Source organism: Ovis canadensis, chromosome 13, assembly GCF_042477335.2.
Source record: "Ovis canadensis isolate MfBH-ARS-UI-01 breed Bighorn chromosome 13, ARS-UI_OviCan_v2, whole genome shotgun sequence".
NCBI classification, from domain to species: domain Eukaryota; kingdom Metazoa; phylum Chordata; class Mammalia; order Artiodactyla; family Bovidae; genus Ovis; species Ovis canadensis.
The window spans coordinates 32900366-32919985 of NC_091257.1; the positions used below are offsets into that span (position 1 = coordinate 32900366).

The 19620-nt window shown below is 37.5% G+C and overlaps 1 protein-coding gene across 40 annotated transcripts in view; it reads right to left on the reverse strand.

The window, feature by feature from the left end:
• Positions 1–19620, reverse strand: part of CREM (cAMP responsive element modulator) — a 65034-nt gene that overhangs the window by 21622 nt on the left and 23792 nt on the right. For 23 of the 40 annotated variants that reach the window (XM_069547334.1, XM_069547330.1, XM_069547323.1 and 20 more), the window contains 3 exons: positions 10194–10340; positions 7070–7167; positions 6786–6928 (listed from right to left, as the gene is read on the reverse strand). In XM_069547334.1, coding sequence (XP_069403435.1) covers positions 6786–6928; positions 7070–7167; positions 10194–10340 — 388 coding nt within the window. Of the gene's footprint in view, positions 1–6785; positions 6929–7069; positions 7168–10193; positions 10341–15430; positions 15524–19620 lie in introns of those variants that run through there. The other 17 variants (XM_069547341.1, XM_069547340.1, XM_069547339.1 and 14 more) reach the window with 3 other exon arrangements.

The window sequence follows — 19620 nt, forward strand, 5'->3', positions numbered from 1 at the left end:
ACTATCTGGTTTTAGCTCACTGGCAGGCTAGCACAAGACTGATAGAAACTGAAGAATCAGTTACCAAAATGTCAATAGTTGAGAAACTCTGAAGCAATCTGACTTTATTTGTCTCGTTCATCTACAGCATTATATTTTGAACACATTTTCAAAACAACATTTCACCATGACTGTCCAAAGATTTCAAGGGTCTCAGGACTCACTCTTAATAATAAAAGGGTTAGAGAGAAATCTAAAAAAGAAGAGATATCGCCTCCTTGGATCTTCATGGGTGGACATGAATGAATGTCATATGTTGTTATATATTTGAATGCATATTTTCAGTTGATAGTTGGAGGTCAAAGAAACACTGCTTTATAAAGAAAAGGCACGGGCAGTGTACGCACCATGTTAAGAAGCACAAAGCCTAGCACACAGCAGGCACTCAATAAATATGACTGATGAGTGAATGGCTATCATTTCCTCAAGACAGGACAGATGGAAACTTAAGCCACATGTGAGTGTAGAAGAGCTAAATGAAGTATGGTTTCCAATTGTAATTATAGAACTTAATTTTCCATATTGACAGTATTATCAAGGTTTTGAACTAGTAACAAATCTGAGTAGTTGCTTCCAAGGATAAGAACCATGAAATAGGTAGATAAAGATCCTTTCTTTCTTCTTTTCATACTTCATTTGTTTTACTCTTTTAGCTTTCAATGTTTCCCCAATAGATCTAACCAAATTTCTTTGCTTTCGCGATGTGAAAAACTGAATCTGTTCTTACGATCATTACATAATTAGACATGGAAAACAAAGACAAGCAGGCACGCAGAAGCTGGCCCTAGAGAGAAGATGTTTCTACCAATGAGTCTTGTCCTTTAGCCTAACTTTTTTTCTTTTTATATCAAAGGCACTCTTGATTTTGGCATAAGCAAATGACAGAGGGCTGTCCCATTTAAAAATATTATCTCTCAACTGACAATATCCCCATTGCTGAATACCGGAAATAGGCTTTGTGAGCATGTGTGTATATATTCAAAAGATGTGAGGAGGAAACTTTTTAGGTTACAAAAATTTTCAAGGATAGCATAATATGTTTTCAATAAACATATCAATATAAATTAAGTAGTAGGAAAAACAAAAATGAAATTAACTGAGTTTAGTTATATCTTAGCTAATTATTAACTTTATAAACTTATGGAAAATTTCTAGTGAACATAAAAGGTAAAAGAATTTTGTGTCAGCTATTTGTCAAAACCAATCTCAGACATCAGGTCTGGCAAATCATTTAAAAATAAAATCACTGGCCCATATCAAGGCCATTAGGAACCAATGAAAATAAAACAGCTTTGTATTTCCTACTGATTCCTAGGTCCTTGGGGACCTAGGTTTTATTAATGCTCTCCTGGACTGAAAGGGCTGCCCTGGTGGCTCAGACAGTAAAGAATCCACTTGCAGTGCAGGAGACTTAGGTTTGATCCCTGGATCAGGAAGATACCCTGGAAAAGGGAATGGCTACCCATCCAGTATTCTTGCTTGGAGAATTCCATGAACAGAGCAGCCTGGTGGGCATGCAACTGAGGCATAAAAGCTTATACTTATGGCCACTTTATTGTTCGTACTGGAGAGCCTACACGGGCCTGTGTATAGTGATTAGGATGCAAGCAGAGGTAAAGTAGTGTACTATTTTAGGCCACCTAACACATGCACACTTATTTTCCTCTTCTAAGTAAGCCTTAATAACATTACGATTTGATGAAATAATCTCAACTGAAGGAAAACTGAATGCTTAGATTACATGATCAGTTAAATTCTACTTCACTGTCCTTTATGAGTTGACTCAAGCCGGATGGTATACTATCTGCTTATAGTAGTGGCGGGCAGTGGTTAAGGTCTGGTATTCCAGTTGCTCTGGGATATGCTTAACTTTCTGTCCCCCAAAGTCTCAGGTGAACTACACCCCATAATTAAGTAGGTCACTCTACTCTACACCCACAGACTGAATCTTGAACACACTGACCTTACATTAATAAAAAAAAAAGTTTGTCTACAGAGAGTTTAATTCATTAGTTAAGAAGTATTTTTCTACTAAGTCAGTTTTAGTGGTTACATAGATGTCTTCCTATACATTCTGACATAGCCATGATATTTAGTTTCAAGTCAGAATTAACAAGTATGGTCTCCCTATCCCCAACTTACCATATTCCATGGTAACCAGGATGATACCATACCAACTAGTCTAGGCAATTCTTTAAAAATTCTTGGTATAAAAAACTGTTTAAAAAGATCTGCTACTTCTTCTATTCACTGCCATGGCACACTTCTCTTCTTAGAGGGAGTAGTATCACTGAAGCAAGGAAAACACTACTTATAGGATGAAAATTCAAGAACTTTGGTAAAAAAAAAATTAATTAAAAAATAATATTTTAAAGGTGTATATAATCAATAAAGGAGGAAGAGAAAAAAGGATAGAAACTGAAAAAAAAATTCATGACCAAATGAGGAAGAAGCAAAATTTAAGACTTCATCTGACCTTTTTTCACATGATACATCTTTTTAAGTCTAAATTTGTATATATGAGCTAATTCAAACTACAGGATCTTCCCTGTAGCTCAGACGGTAAAGAATCTGCCTGCAATGAAGAAGACCCAGGTTCGATCCCTGGGTCAGAAAGATCCTCTGGAGAAGGGAATGGCAACCCACTCCAGTATTCTTGCCTGGAGAATCCCATGGACAGAGGAGCCTGACAAGCCACAGTGCATGGGGTCGCAAAGAGTCAGATATGACCAAGCGACTAACACTACCACTACTACTATATATGAGCTAATTCAAACACATGAACATGCAAATGTTTAATTACTTATAATTTACAATTTAAAACCATCTTTATTCCAATTGCAATGAAAGGATTCATACATAAAACCTCACTGAATGAACTTTAAAAAGGAATAGCCAAAAAAAAGAGAGAAAGAACAGACCTTATTTTCAGTGAATTCTCAGACTGAAATTCAAAACGTGAGCACAACACAGAAACTGTGAGTACCGGAAAGACTAAAGCCTGGTACTACAACAAGAACAGCAGCGCCAAAGGTAAAGAATCAGACTGACACTAAGCAGACACCATCCAAAGTCTGCTTTGAAAGGTACCTTGGGAGCACAGAAGCAAAGGCATTCCTAACAGCAATAAATGCAACGGCATTTACTTTGGAATGCCAATTCCTCTGTGAAGAAACGGAATGGGTGCTTATTCATTCGAGCTTCCTGAGAATTCTGAATTCTTCAAGCAGTACACAAAGGTCACAGATAACCTTTCTTCATAATGGTGGATTTAGGATGAACTTACTTACCGTGAGCATACAGATGAGTTAATAGAGACTCACTCTAACAAGATTCCTAGGAAACAAAGTAGGAGCAAGAAAAGAGACAGAGATGTTTAGGAAAAAATAATTTGAAGTCTTGGATGATAGCCCTTAACTGGTAAGGGAAGAAGTAGGGTTAGCTCGACAATGGGTTAAAAAAAAATTGTCTTTAGAGAAAATTTAATAAAGAAACTTCAAACATTTAAATTTATTTACCTGCAACAGCACAAATAGAATAACCACAACTTCTGTTCATGAATTCATTCCCACTCAATGCATGTCATGCAGCAAGTAACATTCTTTGCTAATTCTAAGACAGTCTGAACCACCATCATTCAGAAATAGTCTCTTGAGACAAATCACAGTTTCTTTGACCAGAATGACTTAATTGGCATACAGCAAACCTGTCACTAACATCAGTACTTTCAATAAAGTTTCACTTTCTTGGTGTTGCAATAACGGATCCCTGCCTATTTTAAGTTATTTTCCCTAGTCCTGGAAATAGCCTATTCTAACTTTCACTTCTTGCTTTTGTCATTTAAAAAATAAGTTGAAATAATAAGGCCAACTTCTGTAAATATCTCACTTTCAGCTACTAAAAATGCAACTACTTGTATATAAGAAAACTTAAGCACACTTCATTTTTTTATTTTTTATTTTATTTCCTCAACTTTGACAGTTCCTTTGTTTTTAACACCAACGCACTCACTGCATCAAATTAAAATAAATAATAATTATAATTTATATATAATATTTGAAGTTTTTTATCCATGGATGAAAGTTGAAGAAAGAATTAAAATCTTTTTATAATAAAAGTTTATAAAATGATCTCAAAACTAGGTACATAGAAATACACAGAAAAATCTCCAGAAATTCTAGTAAAATAAACTCTAATCTAAAAACCAAAAGACACCAATAACTCTATTTCTAGATAGTTAAGAACATTTAATCATTAATTTCTGTTAAGCTACTGCTAGTAAGAAATGGTTGATGAAAATGGATCTTGTAATAAATATACATTTAAAGCAAGGGCTTCTAAAGAAAAACTTAAATATTAGTATTCACTACTCAAATGAAAGAATTATCAACATAACCAAGTGTCACTAAGTATCTAAGAAATTCGTTTTTAACATAGGCAATATCCCCTTTTTGAGAACCGATAAAATGACAGTTTTTAACCTGCGGACCACACATGTTGGACAAACACAACTTTTTATTAAAATAACTGCCATGATCATATTGTATGGGTCCAAATTAAGAAAACTAAGTAACAAACTGTCCATGACATGTTATGGAAAAACCATATGGTAAACAGTAAATAAATATGCCTAAACTTCTATGCTAATGAAAAAAAAATTGTCCATGATTTCTAATGTGGCAAATAAATATATACCCTAATTTCTAAACATTTGATTTTCTAGTTCTCAACCAGAACCTCTGACTCCACTCCCCCACACCCACATACTCCACATCCAAGGTAGTGACAATATTGAACCCCCAGCTCTAAGGGCATGCTAAGAGCTCAAAATGCTGCTGGAGAGGACAGTTTAATAACAGTGAATGAGACACTGCCATAGCTGGCTTACATTTCTCTGTTTCACGTCAAAAGCAGTATGTCTCTTCTGACATGAAGAGTCAAAAGATTTTACCCTCACAGGTCAAATCTGTTGTCTCCTTTTGTTCTCACATTAACCCTGAGCTTGGCAATTTAGTGTTAGTCACACTTCAAAGATTAAAAACCCGAGATGTGAAATTATACCAGGCAGTGACTGGCAGGACCATGTACCACCGCCTTCCCCATATCATCGCCAGCTTCAACATCCTCTCAACCCAACATGTTCTCACGACTCCAAATTCTCAGCTAATAATCTAGACAAATTCACCCACAGCATCCTCACCCATGTCACTTAGAAACAGATCAATTGCTAAGCAGACTCAGGATATGCCAGAGAGATTTGTAAGATGCCAGCATCTTAATCACCCTCCAAACTTTAAGATATCTTAGCATAATTTCAGCAGTAATTTCCAACATTTTCCCTATCATGACACAAAAGAGACAATGATAAGATGGTAACAGCCCACTGCTCAAGGCCAGAGCTGACTAGCCAGGAGGTTTCAGCATCTCCAAGCCCTGCCCAGTCACACTGGTTCTAAAATTCCCTTCATCTACTCCCATGGGTCAGAAAAAAAAAAAGGCATATAAATCAGAGAAGTGATTAAAGAAAAATGAAGGGGAAAACCTCAAGGTCTAACTCTTATAGACCGTGGAGAGTTCTCTTTTCCTGACATTGACTTTGGACATGTCCAATCAGCGCTCTGTACAGGATGAGGACAAATTATATTATAGCCCAGTTCTGCCTAGTATCAGGGTAGGAGCTACCCAAAGAACCAGAATCACCAAAGCAGAACTTGCTTAATACTGCAAATCTACCACCACTAAAAGAAAAAAAATAATGACTGTATAAGGCTTTTCCACAGATTACAACAGCCAGGTCATAAGTTAAGACTTGAGACTTTTTGTAGGTATTATTACTTTTTAAAGGGAAAACAGAAAATATATCTAAAATACTAACACTGTACTTGGATCAACACAGTCATTAACATCACACATATTTCTGTACCTAACTAGCTTTTTTCTGTACCTAACTAGCCTTTTTTCTGTACCTAACTAGCTTTTTTCCTGCCCTTTTCTCTCTTTTCCGCCCCACTTTTCTTTCCTTTTTTACTAAAGTATTTCTTATATCAAATGTTCTTGATTTGGGGAAAGGCTAGTGCTTTAACTGGAGCACAAAGCACAGAACTAACAGCCCATTAAAATGCACAAGACTAAATGTGAATGTATCTGTTTATTTACAGCTTTCGGTGCTTAAAATTTCAAATAAAATGATCTGTCCAATTGCATTAGTTTAAAAAAATAAGTCATTTTTCCATTCTCTTCTAGAAAAAGCTGCAGCACAAATTAACACAGTAGAGAGTAGTGAAAACAGAATTACATTTAAAACATAGTTTAGAAAACATAAGCACCTCTTTTAGATTAGTAAGTATAAGATGTAATTGTTGGTGACAAAAGTCAACAAGAACGAAATACAGACATTTATATCTTATTGTGTTCACATGCATCATAGAGACAAAAACAGTCAAGTTTTAAGTGTTTACTAGATGTGAATACAAACATATAAACAAGAAAAACCTTCCCTTTATTTTGACCCCAAAGTTGTCTTCATTTAGTAAACAAATTTTTTTTGTTATTTTTCAAAAGGATACGACAACTGTCAGTACAAATCTCTCACTTCTTTAACATGTACTTTTCACACTGTGATACACAATTTAGGTATTATGATGCATTTTTTAAATGGGACAGTTTAGTGCCAAAACCCAAGCTGCTTCAGGGAAATGAGAGACTGAAAGCTAGCGCTACGTCATATGGAATCGCCGCATACATACTGTATTGCCCCGTGCTAGTCTGATATATGCTAGTCGGTACTGCCATAGCAGCGATGTTAGGCGGTGTTCCCTCTTCCTCTGATTTTTCTTCTTCAATCTTGGGTACACCAGGCACATCAGAGGAAAGTTCATTCAGTATTTTTCTAAAATATAATTCAACAATACAAAGAATTAAGATACATGAGTGAGATTTAAAACAGAAAAGCTATCATGGGAGAATCTGAGGTATCTTTATTTCTCCCTTTTTGGAAAAACTTTTCATGACTGTAGGAAACTTAACTTACCTGTAAGAGGGTCTTCGTGAAAGGATTTCTCTACGTTTATGAGAATCAATTACACCTTCTGATTCTGCAGACTCATCTGTTTCTGCAATGGTTGCTACCTATAACACAAGAGTTCCTGAGATGCATCATAAAACCCATGGTATCTCCTCCATTCACAACCCGGTGTCTGACGGGGCTCTGCGTGCAGCACAAAGCTGGGCACTGCCAACAGAGCACACTGAGCCGGGCTAACCGTGCTCACAACCTGGCTCAGGAGAGGAAGTGCAGACACTGACACTTGGCTGTAAACCAGCCTGTGCACCAAGGATGACACAGATGACAAATGCTACAGAAATGCACACGTGCCAGACAGGCTTCCTGAAAACACTGAACGTAAGACACACAAGGCCTAGGACCCAGCCCTGAAAATGTCTCACAAATCCAGCAGAGGGTGAGCTAGCAAGCGACAGAGGAGAAGACAATACCACTGCTGACTTAGGCTGGGTCTTCAAATTACACATTAGATAGATCCAAAGAAGAAAGAACATTAAGTAGGTAAATACTTGTGTTAACAAGCCTGGTTAAAGTTATGATTTATATTACAAGAAGTAGGTTGGGCTTGATGTCAGTAGGTCTTGTCAAAATAAGGAATTACTCCTTAAAAGAAAGATCAGTTTTAAATACAATTTCATTTTTTGAAGGAGTAGTATAATAACATGAGTATCAAGGAAACTAAAATAATAAATCTCTCCACAACATGACTGTTCTCAATATATTCAGCCATCTATCACAGGTTCTCAGTTTATCATCTAGTTCTGAGCTTACAAAACTCCTCCAATGAATATTGTAAGGACATGGGATTTGATTTGAGTATAATCAAAAAATCATATTAAAATACCAACAATGTAAGCAGGAACATATACTTCCCAAGGCACATGGATGTGCATGTATGTTTGCCCACATGTATGATCATACATCTTTGGTCATGGATACCCTATACATAAGCACACTCAGGCATGAAGAGAATCTTTAGAGAAACTATTGTTGCAGTCAGACAATCATACATCATCACCAACTATTTATCACTTTCCATTGGGCTTTCACACATCTCTTGTATAATCATACACCCCTTTGTGCAAGGTAGGCTATTACTGTAGAAAGTGAAAACTGAAGTTCATCATTTACCAGGTCGGAATTCTAAGACAAGATCCATAGGCACCTACCTCTGTAAAGATAATTAAGTCACCCATTTAACAAAATCCAAAACAGCCTATTGAAAATGAGATAATACTCTCTCTTCCAGTGCCACCGAGGTTAAAGCTAAGTAGAAATATCATCCTAATAAAAGTCACAAAAAGGAGAGTGGAAAGTCTTGTTTTATAATCAGAGTCGGAAAGAGTCAGAAGCTCCTAGAATTAAGGTCCTCACAAGAAAGGAAAAAAAAAAAAAAAGACACTACTGAGAATCACTCAAATTTTGAACAACTCGGAAGAGACATCTGTGCCACAAAGATAAACAGACTTTTATTGCACATGGATTTATTACTTCAAGTATCTTGGTGCAACCCTTATTTTGCAACAAACTGGATTCAAATACACAGGAAAAGGACAAGACCAATTAAGTATAAGCAACTACGTTTTCTTCACAGATCTTTTTGTCATCAGATTGGTTCAAATAATTTCAATATTTAAAGGATAAAGACAAACTGACCTTAAAAAGGAACAAAAATAAATTTAGTAAAAGAGAAAAGTATGCTTTAAAAAAGCATACTTAATAATTTATCTCTGTTGATGCAAAAAAGTATGTTTTTGCTTAAGAAATGTTAAGAACTTATGACCAACTTTGGTGACAATAAATAACAAAACACGTCTCTGGATCACAACCACAACACTAACCACATCTAAAAAAAACAAGGTTTAATCTGATGTATAAATGCAACAGCAATTAACAATGACATCATGGCACACATACTGAATGAACAACAGACCTGAATTTCTACACTTTACTGTGAGTATTGGTGAAAACAGTGTCAGAATTAGAAAATCTACATTACGAGGTTTATCAGACATCTCCAAAGAAGCCTCAAAGTACTTTTAAGCGTTTTTGGAGAGCTCTGCTAAATGAATCTGAGTTCGAGCAAAGAGCAACCTTATTTCAAGGAGAATGACCGGACCTTCAAATTAGAAGCTGATAACAAAACTGCAGCTCGAGTCAATCTCTGTATCCAACAGGACACCAAGCACTTCACAAAGAAAAAGGAATCTGCCTGCAATGTGGGAGATCTGGGTTCAAAGCCTGGGGTGGGAAGATCCCCTGGAGAAAGGAATAGCTACCCACTCCAGTATTCTGGCCTGAATTCATGGATAGAGGACCCTGGCGTGCTACAGTCCATAGGGTAGCAAAGAGTCGGACGTGACTGAGGGACTTTCAAAAAAAAAAACTTCTACAGAAATAAAAAGGAAATTCTTACAAATGTTTAATAACAAGAATTGAGCATCACTCTTTTCCATGCTCACCAGTTCAACCACTTAGAATTTATCCTAAAGAAATTTTTAGGCAAATGCACAAATATAGCTTATGTAGATATATTTAGATAAACACAGGGATGTGTATAAATAACATTTCTCAAGGTGTTAAAAACTTAAAAATATTTTAAAATATGGAAATTGTTATATTATGTTGAATTGTATTAAAATAATTTATATTAGGTCCTCTATAACTAAAAAAAGATACTACATATAATTGGTAACATTACTACATTACAATTTGGTAATAATATGGTACATATAAATAATAGAATATTAGCATGCCATTAAAATATGTTTATGTATGCACATAGGAAACATATATGGAAGACTTTCAACCAAATGTTAATAGTACTTATATCTGAGTGAGATTATTTTTACTTTCTTCTTTTCTGTATTTTATAATTTTTCTCTCAATGAACATAGGCAAATGTGCAATTTCAAAATAAAAGAAGCCAATGTTGACATAACAAAAAGAAATTACCACCATACTAATAGATTGTTCCTTATATGGTTAAAAAAAAAAAGAGCATCAAATCTATAGGAAAAAAAAAAAAGATAAATGAATTAGTAAAAAGCTCAAGAAAGTCAAAGAGAAGTCATTTAGGAAGGAGGCTAACCTGAACAGTTTGTATTTGTGGTGACTGAATAACGGATGGCTGTGGTGTCTGAATTACTCCCTGGACGTGGACGGTCTGGCCGGAAGGTAACTGTACTAGAGTTACAGCTGGGGAGCCTCTTCCGGTGCTGGATCCAGCTACAGAAACCTGCAAAACCCAGCATCATTGAGGATTAAGGCTGAACATTTTTTCCGCCCCCCCACTGTTACAATCTGCCTATTTTCCCTGCTTCTGAGATCTGACCAGCAAGCCAGGGCACTCAGCATCAGGAGATGGTTACTGTGCTGGAACAGCCATTCTCTGGTGTGACAGATATCAAAGAACCCATGCGTCTCACTTTCAGTCCCCATGCTTCAGTGGCTAAGAATGTTCCAAGCACAAAGTTCTAAAGCAGTTAAACTACCTCACTACGACCTCAAGACTACTAACAGTGAAGCCTTCTTTAGGCCAGAGTATAAACCACTCTCTCTAACTTAAGAGCAATCGGAGACAGAACTTAAATATGGTAAATTATTTTTTCAATAAGTGCAACTTCTGACATGTGATATTAGAATTACTCCAGATACAAGCTAATGCCTTGTCTCTATACTAATGAAAATTGCAGTTACTTTTATGCCCCAATAGTCACCAAAATAGGCATAGATCAAAGAAATCCCAGGACCTCTCAGGCCCTTAGCATCTCCAAACCAGAGAAAGCTCATATCCTGGAGACTGTGTGGTCCTTGCACACTCCCCTCCCCACAGCTTAAGCACACAGAACCATCACTTGGTTTGCACAGAGAGGAGATTACAGCTATTTCCCACCACCTTGGGTGCTTGCAACAAAGAGCCCCGCAGCAAAACACATTAAAACGTGTTTTGTTTTGTTCACTTCTCTGGACTCAAAACCTGCCAAGTTTCTAATTGGTAAACAACTCAGTCCTAAAAGCCGGCATAATCTTACAAACTCTGCCTCATTTTACTAAGTTTCACTATTCATTACGACTTCCTTGGAACAGACAGAGACTTTGGACATGAAAGAACCTACTAGTTTCTATCATGAGTGGTGGCAGACCACAGAATCTAAAACAAATTTTGAAGAAAGCCTCTGTGGGCCCACACTTGAAGGAAAACCAATCATTTCCAATCAACTTACACAAATACTTTTTAAGAATTACTAAGAACTGGGTTTATAACAAATAATCAGATGTGTTTACATCATTCCCTTGGAAGGCAAACTTCTTTGGCAACCTAGAAGTAAAGTCTTCTATCCATGCAAGAGAACCTTCATGGAGAGAACTGAACTAGGTGCACCGGGGTGGAAAGCAGAAGTGCTAAATCCAACACCTAAGAAACAATAGCACACAAACAGTAGAGAACTAATCGCTCCAATGCCCAGGTCATGAAGACCACAGGAGTACAAAACAGACAGATCTGCAGGAGTCTGAGCAAGTGGAGGTGGTGTGCAGAAGCTGCCCCTTGGGCCGGGCCTTGCTATGGTCTGGATAACAGCTGGACAGAAAAGTGAGAGACTGGGGCAGAGACCACCCGACATGGAGCCCCATAGGCAAATTCAGCCCACCTGCCCCTGGAGTATTATTGCCAACTTTAGATTTCAGGGGAAAGAAAAACAGCATCCCATAATGGAGCCCTCAGATTTAACATCCAGAAGTTTAAAAGCCACTAGATTTATTCTACAAATGTTCCCTACATGAACTGTATAAAGGGATCCTTCTCTTTGTGAACCAGTTGCCAAAAAAAAAAAAAAAAGTATTCCTCTGCCAAATGACTAGGGCTCAGTCTCAGGACACCTTTACACTCCTGAAAATGACTGATGACCTCAAATAACTTATGTTTATGTTACATCCAGCAGGATCCGGTAAATGTACAGCCAGCTCCTGGGAAGGAAAATGCTGTGGGTAACTTTTGTGGATTTCTATAATGAAAATACTCCTACTATGCAGATTTTAAGCTGCAACTGGATGACATTGAAGACAAAGCTGGAAAAAGATGTGCACAACTGGCTATGACAAGCAGCTCAGCTCTTATATATATAAGCTGTTATATGTGTGTGTGTGTGTGTGTGTGTATAAAATATTGATATGTACTAAATAGAAATTAAAACTGAGAAATTTTTTAAATACTTAGTAATTAATTTAAAAACAATAATTCCATCATATGCTAACATAAATAGTATTTTCTGAAGACTATTTTCAAAGAAATAATAATTAGTGCCAAGAATGTCAATGTTTTACATTTTTACAAATTCTTTTAATGTCTGGTTTAACTTAAAACAAGCTGGATTTTCATACCTATTTCTGCACTGAATCTATTGTAATAAGTTATTTTAATTGGTAAATGAATATGCCTTATACAGATATATGATTAGAAAAGGTGGAGTGTATCCATAGCTTTTTCAGAAAAATATGGGTATTCTTCTTGGATACTACCCCAAAACTCAGCAAGTGGTTGTTTTTCTCAAAGGTTAGTGGCCATGTGGAATCTGAAAACTTAGTTACGTTAAAATCAGTTGATCTGGGACTTCCCTGGGGGTCCAATGGCTAACATAACGCACTCCCAGTGCAGGGAATTCAGATTCAATCCCTGGTCAGGGAACTGGATCCCACACACTGCAACTAAAGATCCTGAGTGCTACAACTAAGACCTGATGCAGCCGAATAAATAAATGCTAAAAAAAAAAAAAAATTGCTCTGTCTTATACTTCAGATGGTTCTTTAGCTAGGCATGATTTTGTAATGTCATGTAGTAGCTACTTGGAAAATACTGAGTTACTGAATTAAGTAGATCTCCCAAATGCTGATAAATTTCATGATACACTATCAGAAAACTACATTCATTAAAATCAAGATCAACGTCATCAGAAAACTATAAAATATTGGCAAGTTATCAAGCTCAAAATGGCAGATGAAGAATTTCCACAATTTGAAACTTCTGCTAAAAACCTGAATTTTATCATCAGCAGTAAACACTGTTAACTGTTTTCCTTGATGTGACAAGCTTACTTCATTCGCTTTTGAGAAAATTTTTCAAATACTCAAGTTTGAACAGACATAGATATAATTTAGTTATTTGCCACTGCTTTGAGAAAAATTATATCCTGTGGCCGGGGTGTGTGTGTGTGTGTGTGTGTGTGTGTGTGTGTGTGTGTGTGTGTGTGTGTGAATGCAGCTAGTTCATCTTGTCCCTCAGACAATAACTTGTGTTTTTTCTCAGACAATAACTTGTGTTTTTTCTCAAGATCACCTCTGATCTTCAGAAAGTGGCAGAAATGCTTTCAATGAATGTTCCACTTCCAAAACACAGAATATTAAAACAACATGTACTTGAGGGTCAAGATTTAATATAATTGGTAATGTTTACTGCTTCATCAGGGACAGTCTTAAGTGGAGCAGACATTTTTCTTTAAACTGCAAGTGAATGCAGTGAAGACTGCGATGACCACTAACAAAGTCTGGTGCCACGTAACAAAGTTACGTGACTGGGATGAGGCACCAACACTTTTAAACCCCCACTGTTTTTGCGCCATCAGGGCAAATGCCAATACAGAGAAAAAAATACATCTTTGTATTATTATGAAAATAGGTTTGTCCTCCAAACCTCCAGGCATGATTGTGTAACATCATGTAGTAGTTATTTGGAAAATACTGGGTCCTTGGAGTTTCCTTCAGGGTTCCCTGGATCACACTTTGAAAACTGCTGCTCTGTCCTCATGCAGCCTCTGGGCCCTGCTCACAGCTCAAAGCACAGAGTGCTGAAACGGGCTGCAATTTTAGCTCCACCACAGCAGGATGGCCAAAATCACCATCCACAGTAATTCTGATAGAACATTCCTATGTCAGAAATTGAGCAAAACAGAAAGTATATTATACCCAAGAGCATCACCAGTATTCCTACAGATGAGACCTGTGGCTTGAGATGCAGTTAGTGCTACGCACAGTTTCATGGAAATGACCTGCTGTAGAAAAATTAGATATTCTGAAGAACAACTCAAGAAAGATTCATGGGGGTTTTGATAAGTATAAACCATGCTTAAAGTCACTCTATATGTCTTTCAAGTATAATTTTCACGACTTTACATTATTAAACAATGCTCCATCAAAATGGCTTAGTGAGAAGAAACTCTGCTGTAGAAAAGAGAGCTATACCCACTAGAACAAAACTGAATTCTCAGAATTCTGGAGATGAGTTATATGAATCTGTGCAGTGAAAACTCAATGTCCAAACTCTGGGCAGTGAAGAAGGTCATGTGTGCGTGTGCTCAGTTGTATCCGACTCTTTGTGATCTCAGGGACTGTAATCCACCAGACTCCTCTATCCATGGAATTCTCCAGGCAAGAATACTGGAGTGGGTTGCCATTTCCTCTTCCAGGGGATCTTCCCAAACCAGGGTTCGAACCCAAGCCTCCTGTGTCTCCTGCATTGCAGGTGGAGTCTTTGCCCATTGAGGCACCTGGGAAGTCCCATTTTTCTTATAAACATCATATATTCATTCCAAGAATTTTTAATAAGTCAATCTCACAGAAACAATTCATACTTACAAATTAACTCATTCTTTTGTTCCCTCAACAAATGTTGGAAGCTGGCCTTGTGGACCAGTCTAGACAGCAGAGATAAAGTAGTAAACAAGAAAAGTCTGCTTTCCTAAATCAGAAGGAGACAGAAGACAGATGAAGAGACTAAAACATAATTTGGGAGAGGTGCAAAATTCTTAAAAGAAAAATAAAGAAGGGTAACTAGTGAGGTGGGCTTCCCTGGTGTCTCAGGGATAAAGAATCCACCTGCCAATGCAGGAGACATGAGTTTGATCCCTGGGTCAGGAAGATCCCCGGGAGAAGGAAATGGCAACCTACTCCAGTATTCTTGCCTGGGAAAATCTCATGGAAAGAGGAAACTGGTGGGCTACAGTCCATGGGGTCACAAAGAATTGGACACAACTAAGAGACTAATCAACAACAGCTAACGAGGTAGAGGGAAGGTGGAAGGAAGCTACGTTAAGGCATACCTACTGTGGAAAGCTTCTCAGAGGAGGGAACTTCTGTGCAAAAAAACGGTCTAAAAGAAAAGTAGGAAAGGCCATGGGAAGATCTGTCAATATATTCATCACATTCCAACAATCAAGCAGGCAACTGCCCAAAAAACAAACACATAAAATAGGTGTATTTTATATTTTATAATTTTACACCTCTATTTATGAGTCTCTAAAAAGTGTAAAAATGAACTCATGCCAGACAGTTTACCTTTTTTTCCAGATCCCCTGAAGAATAATCCTCTTCTATAGGATGCCTGAAACATAGATTATGCTGAGGCCACCACATCCACCAAGAGCCTCACTAGAGACAGGAGTTAATGTGATGAAATAAGTGAAGATGATGCAGTTGACAGCCTAACTTGTCTTTGCAATTAAAGAAAATCTCCTAATAATGACACTTATAACTGGTAACACCTCACAATGTTGTAACACAGCATTTGATTAGCACCTAGTGGACTGGCACCAATCCGTAGCTAGGTTCCCTTATGATGGGGTTTATGATGTCACAGTGCAGGTGAACGTGTCACACAGCCACTGAGCCCGCATTCCAGACAGTTAATAAAGGATGAGAGGATGTGAATGCATGGTCTAGCAGACTTCACTATCAATTCTGCTGCCTGAAAAATCAAATCTATACAATATCTATTTTAATTCCAAGGACTCCAATGAAAACCCAGTAACACCCTATGGGAGAAGCTGGAAAAACATCTTGATTTCTGTGTATTAAGACAGGATTCTCAAAAAGAAGTCTGTTTCTTCTACAGGGAAAAAAGTGTTTAAAGAATAAGGCTGAAAATAGGAAAATAATAATATAAATGTGTACACTTTAAAAAAGACATAAAATATTCACTTCACTTTTTAAAAAGCTGTCCTTAGGGACTCCCCTGCTGGTCCAGTGGCTAAGACACCATGCTCCCAATGCAGGGGGCCCGGGTTTGATCTCTGGTCAGGGAACTAAATCTCACATGCCACTACGAAGACCTGGTGCAGCCAAATAAATAAATAAATAATAAATTTTTAAAAAGTTGTTACCTGCATTAAATGAAGGCAAACACAACATGAAGAATACAGAATTGGTATCACTGTAGTGTCTTTACTGTTTTTCTTTCCCATATTGAGGTTTTTTTAAACAGTGTGACTAACAAATTGCAAAAATCAGTGGAGTTAAATTTTACCTTGTAAATATCAACTGAAAGCACTGATAACAGTGTTGGACAGATAAGACTGATATTTTTATATCTATGTTAAAATTATAAGGAGAACTACAACATGATCTTTGAATCCTTTCCGTGTATAGGGAATAAACAAAAACTATCTAAAATTTATAATCTGAATTTAAAAAGGAAGTAATTCTGTTTCTGTAATTATAAATGGCCAAATATGTCTCTTTAAAAAAATTCCCCTTTTGAAAGAAAAGCAAATATCAGAATCAAGTCTTAATTATATCGTCTATTCTGATAATACTTCCAATAAGCAGTGGTGATTGCTGTGGTGACTGGTGATGACAAAATCAGGGTTTCTTTATGCTTTGAAAAACAACGCTCTAGCGCATTTTTTTCCCTAGCTGATCCTTATCATTTCCCATTAATAGTACTTGGAGCATCATTTTATATTCTAATATGATATGTGTTTTACTTATATTTATAAAGATTGACTATGAACATGATCTTTAGGGAGATCAAAATTCTTTTAGCTCTAGACTTTTAAAAATCAATCTTATATACTGATTTCAGTAAGACTGAAACTAAAACTTTTCATAATTTTCTAGCCAACTCCATTACAAAGTAATAAATGCACATAGTGAAGTAGGTTGCTATGAGATTCTGAGCCCAAAATGACATTTACCCAACAGATGGCTTATATGGGCACAGTGGATATTAAAACTACTCTTAACAATGATATAGATTAGATTCATTTCTAATACTGAGGAAGAAATGTACATGCCAAAAGCCTGAAGCTACAGAATGAATGCCTAAAACCACTTACCTTTATTTCTGACCAGTATCAACTTATTGGGATCTTCTCTCGTAGCTCAGTGGGTAAAGAATCTGCCTGAAAGGCAGGAGACCTCGGTTCAATTCTTGGATCAGGAAGATCCCTTGGAGAAGGAAATGGCAACCCACTCCAGTATTCTTGCCTGGAGAATTCCATGGACAGAGGAGCCTGGCAGGCTATCGTCCATGAGGGTGCAAGAGTCGGAAACGACTTGGCAACCAAACCACCACCACAATATCAACTCATAGGAATGCCTATGAAGGAAACTTCAATTCACTTGAACTATTCTACATTAATTTTTCTACCAATGACTTGGTATATAAGCCCTAAAGATTACTGATTTAATAAAAACAACTTAAAAAAACAGTAATAATAAACAAAATGTGGTGTGTACATACAGAGAGGAAGGAATTCCTATCACATACAATACAGATAAACCTTCAAGACATTATGTGACGTGAAATAAGCCAATCACAAAAAGATAAGGAAAATAAATGCAAAAAGACAAAATGGTTGTCTGAGGAGGCCTTACAAATAGATGTGAATAGAAGAGAAGTGAAAGGCAAAGGAGAAAAGGAAAGATAGACCCATTTGAATGCAGAGTTCCAAAGAACAGCAAGGAGAATAAGAAAGCCTTCCTCAGTGATCAGTGCAAAGAAATAGAGGAAAACAAAAGAATGGGAAAGACTAGAGATCTCTTCAAGAAAATTAGAGATACCAAGGGAACATTTCATGCAAAGATGGGCTCGATAAGGGACAGAAATGGTATGGACCTAACAGAAGCAGAAGATATTAAGAAGAGGTGGCAAGAATACACAGAAGAACTATACAAAAAAAGATCTTCATGACCCAGATAATCACAATGGTGTGATCACCAACCTAGAGCCAGACATCCTGGAATGTGAAGTCAAGTGGGCCTTAGGAAGCATCACTATGAACAAAGCTAGTGGATGTGATGGAATTCCAGTTGAGCTATTTCAAATACTAAAAGATGATGCTGTGAAAGTGCTGCACTCAATATGCCAGCAAATTTGGAAAACTCAGCAGTGGCCACAGGACTGGAAAAGGTCAGTTTTCATTCTAATCCCAAAGAAAGACAATGCCAAAGGATGCTCAAACTACCGCACAACTGCACTCATCTCACACGCTAGCAAAGTAATGCTCAAAATTCTCCAAGCCAGGCTTCAACAGTACGTGAATCACAAACTTCCAGACATTCAAGCTGGATTTAGAAAAGGCAGAGGAACCAGAGATCAAATTGCCAACATCCGTTGGATCATCAAAAAAGCAAGAGAGTTCCAGAAAAATATCTATTTCTGCTTTATTGACTATGCCAAAGCCTTAGACTGTGTGGATCGCAATCAACAGTGGAAAATTCTGAAAGAGATGGGAATACCAGACCACCCGACCTGCCTCTTCAGAAACCTATATGCAGGTCAGGAAGCAACAGTTAGAACTGGACATGGAACAACAGACCGGTTCCAAATAGGGGAACGAGTACGTCAAGGCTGTATATTGTCACCCTGTTTATTTAACTTATATGCAGTACATCATGAGAAACGCTAGGCTGGAGGAAGCACAAGATGCAATCAAGATTGCCGGGAGAAATGTCAATAACCTCAGATGTGCAGATGACACAACCCTTATGGCAGAAAGTGAAGAAGAACTAAAGAGCCTCTTGATGAAAGTGAAAGAGGAAAGTGAAAAATAAATAAATCTCAACATTCAGAAAACTAAGATTGTGGCATCCAGTCCCTTCACTTCATGGCAAATAGATGGGGAAACAGTGGAAGCAGTGACAGACTTTATTTGGAGCGGGGGGGGGGGGTGGGGGTGGGGGCTCCAGAATCACTGCAGATGATGACTGCAGCCATGAAATTAAAAGATGCTTACTCCTTGGAAGGAAAGTTATGACCAACCTAGGTAGCATATTTATTAAAAAGCAGAGACATTACTCTACCAACAAAGGTCTGTCTAGTCAAAGCTATGGTTTTTCCAGTAGTCATGTATGGATGTGAGAGTTGGACTATAAAGAAAGCTGAGTGCCAAAGAATTGATGCTTTTGAACTGTGGTGTTGGAGAAGACTCTTGAGAGTCCCTTGGACTGCAAGGAGATCCAACCAGTCCATCCTAAAGGAGATCAGTCCTGAATATTCATTGAAGGACTGATGCTGAAGCTGAAACTCCATTTTTTGGCCACTTGATATGAAGAGCTGACTTATTTGAAAAGTCCCTGATGCTGCGGAAGATTGAGGGCAGGAGGAGAAGGAACAACAGAGGATGAGATGGTTGGATGGCATCACCAACTCAATGGACATGAGTTTGGTTGAACTCCAGGAGTTGGTGATGGACAGAGAGGCCTGGCGTGCTACAATCCCTGAGGTTGCAAAGAGTTGGACACAA